The sequence below is a fragment of the Eurypyga helias genome, unplaced genomic scaffold (genome assembly GCF_000690775.1).
Source record: "Eurypyga helias isolate BGI_N326 unplaced genomic scaffold, ASM69077v1 scaffold23852, whole genome shotgun sequence".
NCBI classification, from domain to species: Eukaryota; Metazoa; Chordata; class Aves; order Eurypygiformes; family Eurypygidae; genus Eurypyga; species Eurypyga helias.
Genome location: NW_010238188.1, coordinates 26,279 through 37,838, shown reverse-complemented (window position 1 = coordinate 37,838; position 11,560 = coordinate 26,279). Strand labels below are relative to the sequence as shown.

General features: G+C 44.5%; 1 protein-coding gene across 2 annotated transcripts; it reads left to right on the top strand.

Moving 5' to 3' along the window:
• Positions 1 to 2,809: 2,809 nt before the first annotated feature.
• Positions 2,810 to 9,673, top strand: PCMTD2 (protein-L-isoaspartate (D-aspartate) O-methyltransferase domain containing 2). Of its 2 annotated transcripts, none has more exons than XM_010147777.1 (5): positions 2,810 to 3,142; positions 4,446 to 4,548; positions 6,303 to 6,474; positions 7,724 to 7,766; positions 9,291 to 9,673. In XM_010147777.1, the coding sequence occupies exons 1-5, from the start codon at positions 2,836 to 2,838 to the stop codon at positions 9,671 to 9,673; spliced, it is 1,008 nt and encodes a 335-aa protein (XP_010146079.1). In that variant the 5' UTR covers positions 2,810 to 2,835. The 2 variants fall into 2 exon arrangements, with proteins under 2 accessions (XP_010146079.1, XP_010146078.1); XM_010147776.1 differs by having other exon boundaries at positions 7,643 to 7,766.
• The last annotated feature ends 1,887 nt before the right edge of the window (positions 9,674 to 11,560 follow it).

The window sequence follows — 11,560 nt, the reverse complement described above, 5'->3', positions numbered from 1 at the left end:
CTTCTCGGGGCCTCTCCCCCCGCCCCGACACCGCATCCCCGTCAGGGCGGCCTGGGCTCCGCACCGGGGGTCTGGGCAGGGCTGGAGGCCGCGATGCTGTGTGGGGGCCCGGCTGTAATTAAAGCGGGGGGTCGGCGATCGGCAGCAGCCTTAACTGGGCCGATGTCCCGCTCTGTCATCTCCCTCCCTTTCCTTGGCAGCAGCCTGGTAACGCAGGTGGCGATTGAGCTAGGCGCCGTGGGGCTTCTCAGTTGTTACTGGAGAGGGTTAAAGGGATCGGATTGAAAGCGGGGCCAACTGTAGCTGGTTTTAGTCGGTAAACGTCCTCACCTTCGTTATTTCTTCTGGGCGCGTTATGTCAGAGCAGGGATTACCCTGGAAACGTGTTGGGGTGAAGAATTGCAGTTTTGTGCCTTGTGTATTGTTTTGAGTCTTCCCCTGTGCATCTGCTGGTGTTTGCCTTGGAAGAAATCGCTTTAATTTCACTGGTTTGTTGCAGGGGTCTGAATGCAGCTTCTCATGTCAGATGTTGGGGTTTTGTTTATTTTTCTGGTTTGTTTTTCTTAAAGGGGAAGATGGCAACATGCAATTGAAAGGATATTTCAGCACTGAAAGGCTGCTTGGTGTGATACCCGTGTTGTGATCTGCTGGTGATCTTAAATCAGCATGTGGATTTCATGCTTGCTCAGATTTGTGGAAATCTGTGCTTTATCTAGGAGTGTGAAAATTGAGCTATGCTAATTGTGGAGCGAGAGGATCTTGTTTTAAAGTGCTTGTTAAAAATAAGTCGTACTCTTAGTCTTACTTCCAACTTCCAATGGGAGAAGGGAAACAAATGTGAACCAAGATGTGGAATTATCCAAAGAGGAATTTAAATGTCCGGCTTCCGCATGTAAAACATTGGAAGGAAGTTAGTGTCCAGTAAAAGTAACCTGTCACAACTTGGGTAGTCCTTGATCTCCTTGGAAAAATGTTGTAGAACATGGAAGAACAGTTGTTGATCATATAGCTGAGCTAAAACCAGGTCAGACCTGTTGTCCCAGTGAGCCTTGTGTACATCAGGAAGACTTTGTTGGTGCTCCAAAGTGGAACACTGTTAAAGCCACAACTTTTTAGTCATACTTGTAAAAATGCAGACTTTGAATAGCAAGAAGAGCTTAAGTGGAAGAAAGAAGTAAGCCTGAGAACAAAATATACAAAAGGAAGTCAAGGTAATCAACACCTGCAGGCAAAAGAGTATTTTAATGTTATGTAAAGCATACTGACCAAAGGGACAGGCAGCCCTGTATGTGGTGATGCAACGAATAAGAGGAGAGGGGGAAAAAAAAGAATAAAATTGGCTGATGAGCTCACCTAAGCCTTCAGTTTGGTGCATTTCCACTGTGAAGTAGCAAAACACAATCATTTTTTGTAGATCAAATGAAGGAGTAGCTATAGAAAGGTGAGGGGTGGCTTTTTTTTTTTTAAGTTTTATTAATGGTTTAAAAATGGATTGATGTGTTTGAGGGATGAATGTATTAAAGACTGGCTCGAATTCCCTGCCTAAGCAATTCCTACTTTGTGTGTCTCTACAGGTAGTCAGGATGCTGTGTTATTTGAGCAACTGTGAAATTGCCTTAGACTCCTGTAGCTTTTCTTTGTTTCCTCTGAGAGGCAAAGTGTGTAATTTGCTCTTGCTGAATGTAACAAATAAACCCCAGCAATTTAGCTGTAGGCAGATCTTCTCATCCCAGGAATGAACTCTGAAGCTGCTGCTTCTGTAGTTGTTATTGTGAGCAGAGAAAGGCACTGTAAACACATGCGTTTAAAAAAGAAATCATCTTGTGTTTTCTGAAAAGGGTGTGTTTTTTTAATAAAGATATGGATGGAAAACAAAGCTGCATTAATTTTCAGTGCTATGTTCTAGGTTCTTCTCCCTCTATACCTTTTTCTTTCAAACCTGTAGCTGTTTTACTACATGAAGCTGTGCTTAGTGTGATGGACAGTCAAGGGAGGTGCTTGCTTTTCTCTCCCTCACACCAACAAGCCTGAATAGGTCACTGGAGATGGTTGTGTTGATGACATCAGAAGTGTTTGTAATTCCTAAACCTGTATCACTGAAAAGTTTCCAAACTGGGGGGCTTAACTCATCTGGGATTTAGGAGGTCCTACGAAATTCCGCAGGTTCCAGTGGAAATTCCCTGTGCAGTTGCTGTCTGTATTAAGTGCTTTACTGCTGCTGGTGGCTCGAGCTCTACAGATGAGCGGTGTGAAAGTGCATTTGCTAAAGTAAAAAAGCTTAATCCTCCGAAACCAGCATCCTGATTCGTGTTCAAAAAAATGTAATTTGAGATTGTTCTGGTTATTGCTGCCTGTGTCTCAGTCTCTTCATTTCCCCTCGATACTATGAGCGATAGAAGGTCTGTGTGTGGCAAGGATTCTGACAGCCAAGCCAAACTTGTGCTGCCGGTTGGATTTGCAGTGAAAAATGACCTACAAGCAGAGGAGCTAGAATAATCCCTTATATAAAAGGATTCAGTGAAAAAGCTGACATGCCAGTAAAATGTTGGTAGTGTTTGAAGACAGGCATTGCACGTTTACACTGCCTTTTGTGATTTTTTCCCCTGCTAACGTCAGGTACCCTGTGCCGGATCTGCTGCATTTTGGTTTCCATGGTTTGACTGGGGGATGGTGGTGGCAATAATGTTTTTCTGCTGCTTGTTTTCCTTGGAGTAACTGAAGATCTCTCTAAGTACTTCATAGACAGCAGCGTAATTTAGTGGTCAGATGCACGCTCTATACCTCACCTTCCTTTATTTTTCTTCTAGTTTTAGTGCTTACAGACAGCTGTTGAAGATGGGAGGTGCAGTGAGTGCAGGAGAAGATAATGATGAATTAATTGATAACCTGAAGGAGGCACAATACATCCGGACAGAACTGGTGGAACAGGCGTTCCGAGCCATTGACCGAGCAGATTACTACTTGGAAGAGTTCAAAGACAATGCCTACAAGGACTTGGCATGGAAGCATGGAAATATTCATCTCTCGGCACCGTGCATTTACTCTGAGGTGATGGAAGCTTTGGATCTGCAACCAGGGCTGTCGTTCTTGAATCTTGGCAGCGGCACTGGTTATCTGAGCTCTATGGTTGGACTCATCTTGGGTAAGTACCTTTTCAATCATATTATCTATTTATGTTAGATTGAAATTGGGAATGAACATTCTTCCAGTAATGAGACTAAAAGGTAGGTAGGAAAGTGAAGAATGCATTAATCCAACTGGCCAATTTGTCGGGTTTCTTCCAGCCTTCTCTGGAGCTGGATGGGGCCCAGATTGCAGTGGCAGTTCAGAATAGGCCACGATGTAATCGCACAGTGGCTGTAGGGGTTTCCTGCAGGACTGGACACAAACTTGGGTTTATTGCCTCTTCGGCAGAGGCCCAGCTTGGGAGCAGGAGTGCCATGTTTAAGGTAGGGTTGAGCATGTCCACAGAGAGCCGCTACTACAGCTGCTCCGTGCCCCGTTTGTTTTTCACACTGTCCTGTCTAGACTGAAACAGGTTTGAGGTCCATTTTTGACCCTTCCTGCTGTACAGGTGGGAACAGTCTGAAAAGCAGCACATCAGAACGGACTCGTAACCACATCTACGGCTGCACAAATCAAAGTGCAGTTACGCAATCGCAGTTTGCCCTGAAGTGTTTCAGCCAACAGCTGTGCTGCTTTGGGCTGCCAGGATAGATTGCGAATGACTGCAGGGTGCCTATTTTCTCCCTGTGGGAGTCTCAAGAATTTTAAGTGCTGAAATGTTTGTTGTCAGGATGGAGCCTCACTCCCATCTCCCATGGCTTTTTGTGGAACCACGTCTGTGGTTTTCTCCTAGGTTTGTTGAGATTACCTGGAATGTGCCAACATGTAGCTCTAGGGCTTTTGAATTCTTTTGGATTTTTGGAAGAGTTACCAAGTCGGTTCTCAATCAAAGTATGAGGGCTGAACAGCTGCTCTGTTTTCTAATTTATTTTTGCTGTTAATTGAGGTACAGCATGACTGTTCCTGATTCTTTTGTGGAGATTTTTAGCATATCAGCAATTTAAAAATAACATGCAGGTTTTTCTGAGGGATTTATTAAAACATTCAGGCTGTTGTTCTGCTTTGGAATTTTTTTCCAGGTGGTCAGTTTTACAGCAATACTATTTCTACAGTATCAGTGTTTCCCTCCTACAGAGGAATTTCCTGCATAGTTAAGAGCAAATGGTTCAAAATCAGTTGTGCAAAACAGCCCCATTTGCTGCCAGAAATTGCGGGTGTAGGGTTGCAGTTCCCACTGTGGTACTGTGGTGGCTGACCCTGCACAAGTGCCGACTGTCTGACGCTCAAGGAGCAATCCGTTGTAGGAAGCGACCAAAACCATGTTCAGTCCTGCTGGATTTTGTGGTGTTGCCTGTTATCCTGGTGTTCTGAATTTGCAGGTCCTTTTGGCGTTAACCATGGTGTGGAGCTTCATTCCGATGTGATCGAATATGCGAAGCAGAAACTGGACTTCTTCATTAAAACAAGTGACAGCTTTGACAAGTAAGAATGCAGAATGCCTGTTTGGGTTCTTTTTGTGTTTAGCTTTAGTGGTGGCAGTTCCTGCTCCCATGTGGCAGCTCTGGATTCAGGGTAATCTGAGGATTCTGGCCTCTTAGGCTTGCTGAGCTGCAGTGTGTGACCTTCGTAGCTGACGTGTGCTGGGGGGGGAGTTTTGGAGGCTTGTGCAGTGTTTTTGATAGCGGTGCTGCTGTTGCGGAGCTTAGAGGAAGCTGAAGAAGGTTACTTATTTTAAAAAGTAAGAGCTTGGGGCTCGCCAGTAATGCTAGTTGTGTTTGATCTGAGAGCGTGCGTGGTTATCAGAAGAATATTAACTGGTTTCTGTGGTTGCCTAATGTCTGAGAAGAAGAAAAATGGTGTTTTAAAATATGAAGGTACTTTTATAATGATTAAGTTGGTACTAAAACTGCTTGGGATTTGATTTGTGTTCTTCCTTAGAATCTCCATTTTGCTGCTGTCACAAGTAATAACTTCCCAGCAAGATAACCATGGCCAACAGTAACCTCAGCAATAAAAGTTGTAGCTGTCATATTTTTGGATCTGTCTCAGTTCGTTCAAACAGGGAAGCATCTCTGGATACCTGACAGTCGTCCTCCCATGGGAGAAAGAAAATTAAAGTCATCACATGCTGGAATTTAAACTACTCAGCCCTGTGCTGTTACAGCTGTACTGGAAAGCTGCTGCTCAGAGCTGTATTTGCTTGATGTTGGCAGCAGACTGAAAGTTTTCGCTGTGGATGGTGCTCACACATAAGATTATTGGGATTTTTTTCTTTTCAGAGGCACATTGCTAATGTTTGAATAGGTGTTTTAGAAGGCTGACTTCTCCCACCAGACAAATATAGCTATGGAGCAAAAGTGATCTGAATTCAGACATCAACATGGCTGGAAAATTGGCATTGCTGAGAGGAGTGTCTGCTGGGTTATGCTGTTAGAACACCGTGCGCAGGAACTGTTAGCTGGCTGCTCTGAATGTCTAGCACACTTTGCAACACCAGAATGCTTCAGGAAGTGTTTCGGAATAAACAGGTGTTATATTGAGCTGCCTCTCAAGATACTAGTAGAAGAAGGGATATGTTGTGCAACTTCTATCAGAAGTAGCCCTTGAATGTAGGGCTTAAAGCTTATGTGGTTTTGGAGCATGTAGGAAAACCAGAACCATCATAGAATCAGTCATTTTTCTTCTACACTGCATCAGAAATGCAATAGGAAACAACTTACCTTTATGAAGAGTGAAATCACATCTCTGGCAGCTAACGGTGAGACTTCCGTTGGCTTCAGCAGAGTGTATTTCCAAGGCATCGGGTGATAGATCCCCACATCTGAAAACCATTAAAAGCTTTTGAAAATGCCCAAAAAACCCTGGTGCCATCCTTCAGACGTTAACATTTGGAACTGCAGGTCTAATATTTATATTTTCATATTATAACTGAGTCAGCATCAGGTGACTAAAAATAGCTCGTTCTGAAGAGTTCGGTGCAACTTAGGTATGAAGTTAGGCATCCTTATCCTTTGGAGATTTTAATCTATGAATTCTCACCTCATTGTTCCGTGATTTTGAGACTTCTAGCTGTGGTCTGTTCCCATATTGCCTGGAATATATGGGCTCCGGAGGAGGAATCCCGTGACACTGGATTTCTCACTGTATTTTTCATGGTTTCATTTCTTTCAGAATCATGAAAATAATTCATTTGCTAAATGGTAATACTCTTGTATGATACACGTCGTCTTTTTCAGGTTTGAATTTTGTGAGCCATCTTTTGTTACCGGCAATTGTCTAGAGATTTCTCCGGACTGTACACAGTATGACCGTGTTTACTGTGGTGCTGGAGTACAGAAGGAGCACGAAGACTACATGAAGAACCTGTTGAAAGTTGGAGGGATTCTCGTCATGCCTCTAGAAGAGAAGGTTGGCTGCCTTTCTACTCCTGTTTCGTTCAGTTATTCCCAATTCTGATCCTGGTTTAGTCAACAGGTGTACCTTCAGTTTGCCCTTCCTGTAGCAGACTGGAGGAGGCTTTAAGTGCACCACTTCTCACTCTGAGAGGAACCTGAACTCTGTGCTCTTCATAATATTTAAGAAGTTCATAGTACTGCTGCTCTTTCACATATTCCCATCTGTTGTGAACTGTAAATTTACTTCCGTGCTGCAGAAAAACGTAAGCGAGGCCTTGTCCAAGTTACGTAATCTACTGCTGTACTTGTGGTAAAACAGAAGTTTTACACCGTAACTGGCTTATGGAAGAGCGTGTGAGTTGTCCTTATTTACAAGTACCAATGGATTCTCTGTAGTATAAAGTGGACAACTGCCCTGTGTGCAGCTCCATATTGTAGTTCAGATTGTCGTTTTGGTGTAAAGGTGTATTGTTTTAATGGACTGTATGTAGGCATCTGACCTTTTACCTCCATCAGGGTGGCTGAGATGAGCAGAGCAGAGTTTCTTCCCAGTAGGTTGCTGTGCAGTGAGTTAGTGTAAGAGATCCGAGCTGGAAATCCAGCGATCTGTGGGCTTCCTGCACGAGGGAATGTTCATCCGTGACTGACGTGTCTTCTCAGTGGTCAGACACAGCTGTTCTGTTCCAGAGCTGAAGAAGATCTGGGAAAGCAGGGTGACCCAAACTGCCAGTGCCCTCTGTTGCAACAGATGAAGTTACCAGGGGGTAACCCTGCACGGAGTTCTGAATTTTCTCAAAACCCCCCCCAGTGTTTCTCCTTACTCCCTGAATCACAGAATCATAGAATGGTTTGGGTTGGAAGGGGCCTTAAAGACCATCCAGTTCCAACCCCCCTGCCATGGGCAGGGACACCTTCCATAGCCCAGGTTGCTCCAAGCCTCATCCAGCCTGGCCTTGGACACTTCCAGGGATGGGGCATCCACAGCTTCTCCGGGCAACCTGTCCCAGTGCTCACCACCCTCTCTGGGAAGAATGCCTTCCTGATATCTAATCTAAACCTCCCCGCTGACTTTTACTGTTGTAGTTTCTAGTGCTTTACCCACTTCTTGTTTCTTGAGTTTTTGTTCAAAAAATCTTACTGTAGTTCACACAATGGACAATAATCTCCTTGTTTTGGTTTAGCTGACAAAGATAACGCGCACTGGTCCTTCTGCCTGGGAGACCAAGAAGATTCTCGCTGTTTCTTTTGCTCCTTTGATTCAGCCTAGCCACGCGGATTCAGGAAAATCAAGGCTTGTTCACTTGCGTGAGTACAGACATTCCTGAGTATGGGGGAGGTTTCATTTCTTTGGCTGTAAGCTGTACCTTGCTTCCTTAGATGTAGCATCCCTAGAAATCCTTTCAAGGAAAATTACTCCAGATGCTTCCTTAAGTTGTCTAAATCCTGTGTGGGATCCCAGTCTGTCTTTGAGGGTATCTGTGGAGGCCTGGTGCAAGAATCAGTCACGTAAAATAGATGCTAAATACAAACGATTTCTTGTGAAATTGTACCCACGCTTTGTGGGATGTTTGGTGGTTGGTTTGGCACGTGCAGACGTCTCCTTCCATCCTGAGCTGCGTACTGATGTGGTTCCCAGGCACCGCGCCATCATGAGCAGGACCTGTGAGCAAACATCGTACCTACTCAAAGCTCTCTCCGCCCAGCAATTGGGAATTATCCCAAACCTGGAACGCTTGAGGGATAGAAAGTTGTGCAATTTTTGGCTAGCTCTTTGAAAGGCAGGTTATACGCAGTGGCCTCAATCTTTAGATTACGACTTCAGTGTAAAGAGGCCTCTTAAGAACACATGGAGACAAGAGATACTTCCATAAAGAGATTAGCCGGGCTTTGTTCTTATTCTGGAAAGTGTGTGCGTGAGACAAAGCAGCTCAGAAAGCAGTCCATACAGTGCTATAAAGTCCACTAAGTGCGTATCTTGGCACAGTTTGTGTGGTGGCTTTGTAGTGAGACCTGCATGTAGATTACACGGGATTTCTTTTTCTGGTTCCTCCATTCAGGTCACAGGAACGTTGACTTGTTGGTAGAAGATAGTGGGTTTTTTTGTCTCAGTTTTAATTCATTTTGGTACGTAGTTGTGTGTACATCAGTGCATTTTCTTCTTTATGCTGTGCATAACTTTATGTTGTGCAATTATGGGCTGGCAGCAAGTAAGTGCAGAAGACAGAACAGTCTTCCAAACGCTTAAAGTGGGAGGCATTTTAATACAATAACTTATTGTATGCTTCTGTAATTTCTTGCACCAAATGGTTTTCAGCCAGTCTTCACCCACTAAGCTTTTGAAGCAGTTTTTGAAGAGCATAAATAGTACTCATGTTTTATAAGTGAAGGACTTGGCAAAGCTGAAGTAACTTCGCAATAGAAAAATAATTTTATGGAAGTGCTAAGTAGACTTTAGGTCTAGTTATCTGCAGTAGGAAAACAGCTTTTTCTAAGTTATTAAACAGTCACAGTTTGAGTCACTAAGTCTGCATTCTTATAATCTTTAAGACGTGTGTCTTAAAATAATTGTGGGGACTTGACAGCAAAATATGAAACTCCTCTTTCATCCCATTCTTTTTCTTCGGTTAATGGGAGAAATGCATAATTAAATTTTGTTTGGAAGGTTACAATGCAGTTTATATGAGTTGACAGGAGTTGAATAGAGCTGGTTTTGTAATCGCAGCAGGGAATTCAAGTGGCCTGATTTAATTTGAGCAAATACAACTTTTCCTGTGAGTACTCTTGAGGGGAGTTTCTCCGTGTCTGTTCATGGGTTTTGTTTTGTTTTAGCCCCCGTGGCTGTTCGCAGCCTCCAGGATCTGGCTCGCATAGCCATCCGAGGGACCATTAAAAAAATCATACACCAAGAAACAGTGAGCAGAAACGGAAACGGGCTGAAGAACCCCCCCAGGTTTAAACGAAGGCGTGTGCGTCGTCGTCGCATGGAAACTATTGTTTTCTTGGACAAAGAGGTCTTCGCTAGCCGTATCTCCAACCCATCGGATGATAACAACAACAGTGAGGATATCGAGGATGAGAGAGAAGAAGAGGAAGAAAGCAAACCCTCTGAACTAAAGCCAGATCCCCCTGTAAACTTTCTGAGAGAAAAGGTCTTGAGTCTGCCTTTGCCTGATCCCTTGAAATATTACCTGCTTTATTACAGGGAAAAATAATTTCCTCCTTCTAGAAAGTGGGAAGTAGGCAGAAAATAAAGTACCACTTAGGGCTTGACCAATGTATACCACTTGCTTGCCTGCTGACGTGACCACCTGAGGCAGTAGGCTAGCTGGGGAACATGGCTGCTGTATACTTCAACATTTTAGCTTTTTTTAAGTTTTTCTCTTCAGTTGTGTGCTATAGTTTTATCCTACAGCAGGGATTCCTTAGGAAGCAAGTTGGTGAAATGCTCAGCTGCTTATGGAAAAGAGGATTTAATTCCCAGAAACCAACTGCACAGAGGTACTCCAGAAATCTCGTGGCTGCTCTACCGAGTTGCAGTTTTTCAATACCCTTAAGCAGTTCCCCAAAGACCTTTGCTGTCTCTGCTCTCTCCCGCTAAACCCGCCACGTGTCTCCTGTGGTGTGTGTTTAATGGAGAATGACGGTTATTAGTAAAAACTAACCTGGCAAATCTTGTTACTTCTAGTAATCTGAAAAAGCACAACTTATACAGACATGACAGGAAAGAATTTCTGGCGTTACCCTTGTGGCATCCAGGTTTTGAGTGACAAGGAAGGCATCAGCTCCCCTTTGGTTGGTCTCAGTTTTGCTTATGAACTATGTATAATTTTCCAGTAATTGGTTTCACAGAATATTGGGGTTTTTTAATGGGAAACACCTGTTAAAGTGAATGAGTCTTAGAGATGCGGAGTTAGGGGTTTTGCTTGTGTTGCTTTTTGAAGTGATGGAGGCAAGTGAAGAATTGCAATACTGATCAGCTTTGACAGGATGCTAGGGTAGCCGGGTTTGCGACTGCTGTCTCCGGAAACGTTTACAGAGTAACTGGGAAGAGGGAAGATTGTAGAGAGGAGATGCGTAGCAGTGTTTGTGAAAACCACCTCTGAGAGCAGAATCTGCAGCTCTTGCAGCTGTGTGAGACACCTTGTGTCTGCGGGGCCCAACGGAGCGAGGTGCAGAGCGCCAGCCTGAGCCCAGGGCTCACGTCCTGGTAACTCAGCCGAACGCAGCTTTGCGGAGGGTACGTAGAGACTGCCCGCGGTCTAGAAAGCCAAATGGCTGCGGTTCTTAGGTGCCGTGTGTCCTGCTGTAGCAGCCTGGCTAGAACACAGCGTGTGTGCGCGGTCCGCGTGCTGCAGGTGGGACGGAGTTGATTGACCCGGAAGGGTATTTTATTCCTGCACCAATGGAACAGGTTTTGATAGGCTCGTGTAGAAGGAGGCTACACTCTGCCGTTTTGTGGATGTGAGTTCTCATTTTCATTCCCAAGTCTTCCTGTGTGGCCATGGGTGGAGAGGTGTTCAGAAGGGGATGTTGACTTGGTTCAGCCTGTTTGAAAAATCTGCCTAAACCAGTAAAGGCTGGAAAGAAACCCCTGAGCTTGTATTGATGTGAAATACCCCTGAATCTGGGGAGGGAAGATCCCCCTCAGCAGGTGATGAAGCTGTGTTAAAGAATTGCCCCATCAGACGCGCTTCAGTTGGTATCGCTTTGGTATCTTTCTGGTTTTACGCTGTCTCCTCATTTTCTGAGGAGGAATGAATGGAGACTGTCTTGCCAAAAATACTGTCGGGTTTTCAGTTGAGTTGTGCGACTCAGCTGTGATAAACGGTGTTTCAGAGGTCTGTGCAGCTTTGAAAATAAACAGGTAACTCTTGTACGTCTAAGCCTGAAGTGGAGAGATCTTCCTCTCTTAAAGGCTTTTTGTGTATCCTTTAGAATATTCTCTGATTCTGTGGTGTTGTGTGGCCGCTGGCACGTAACACGGTCCTAGGCTGTGTTCTGCCTCCGGTTTCCTACGGCTCCACTTCTGTTCTCAGTTTGGAGTCTTTCTCTTGCTCTCTCAGATGTTTATTGCTTTCCTGTGAACGGGGCAGTTTGTG

Bases quoted from the DNA above. Each gene is read 5' to 3' on its own strand.
- PCMTD2 (XM_010147776.1), top strand. From the start codon at position 2,836: ATGGGAGGTGCAGTGAGTGCAGGAGAAGATAATGATGAATTAATTGAT. The intron at 4,549-6,302 runs GTAAGAATGCAG...CGTCTTTTTCAG, and splicing joins ACAAGTGACAGCTTTGACAA to GTTTGAATTTTGTGAGCCAT. The intron at 6,475-7,642 runs GTTGGCTGCCTT...GTTTTGGTTTAG, and splicing joins TCATGCCTCTAGAAGAGAAG to CTGACAAAGATAACGCGCAC.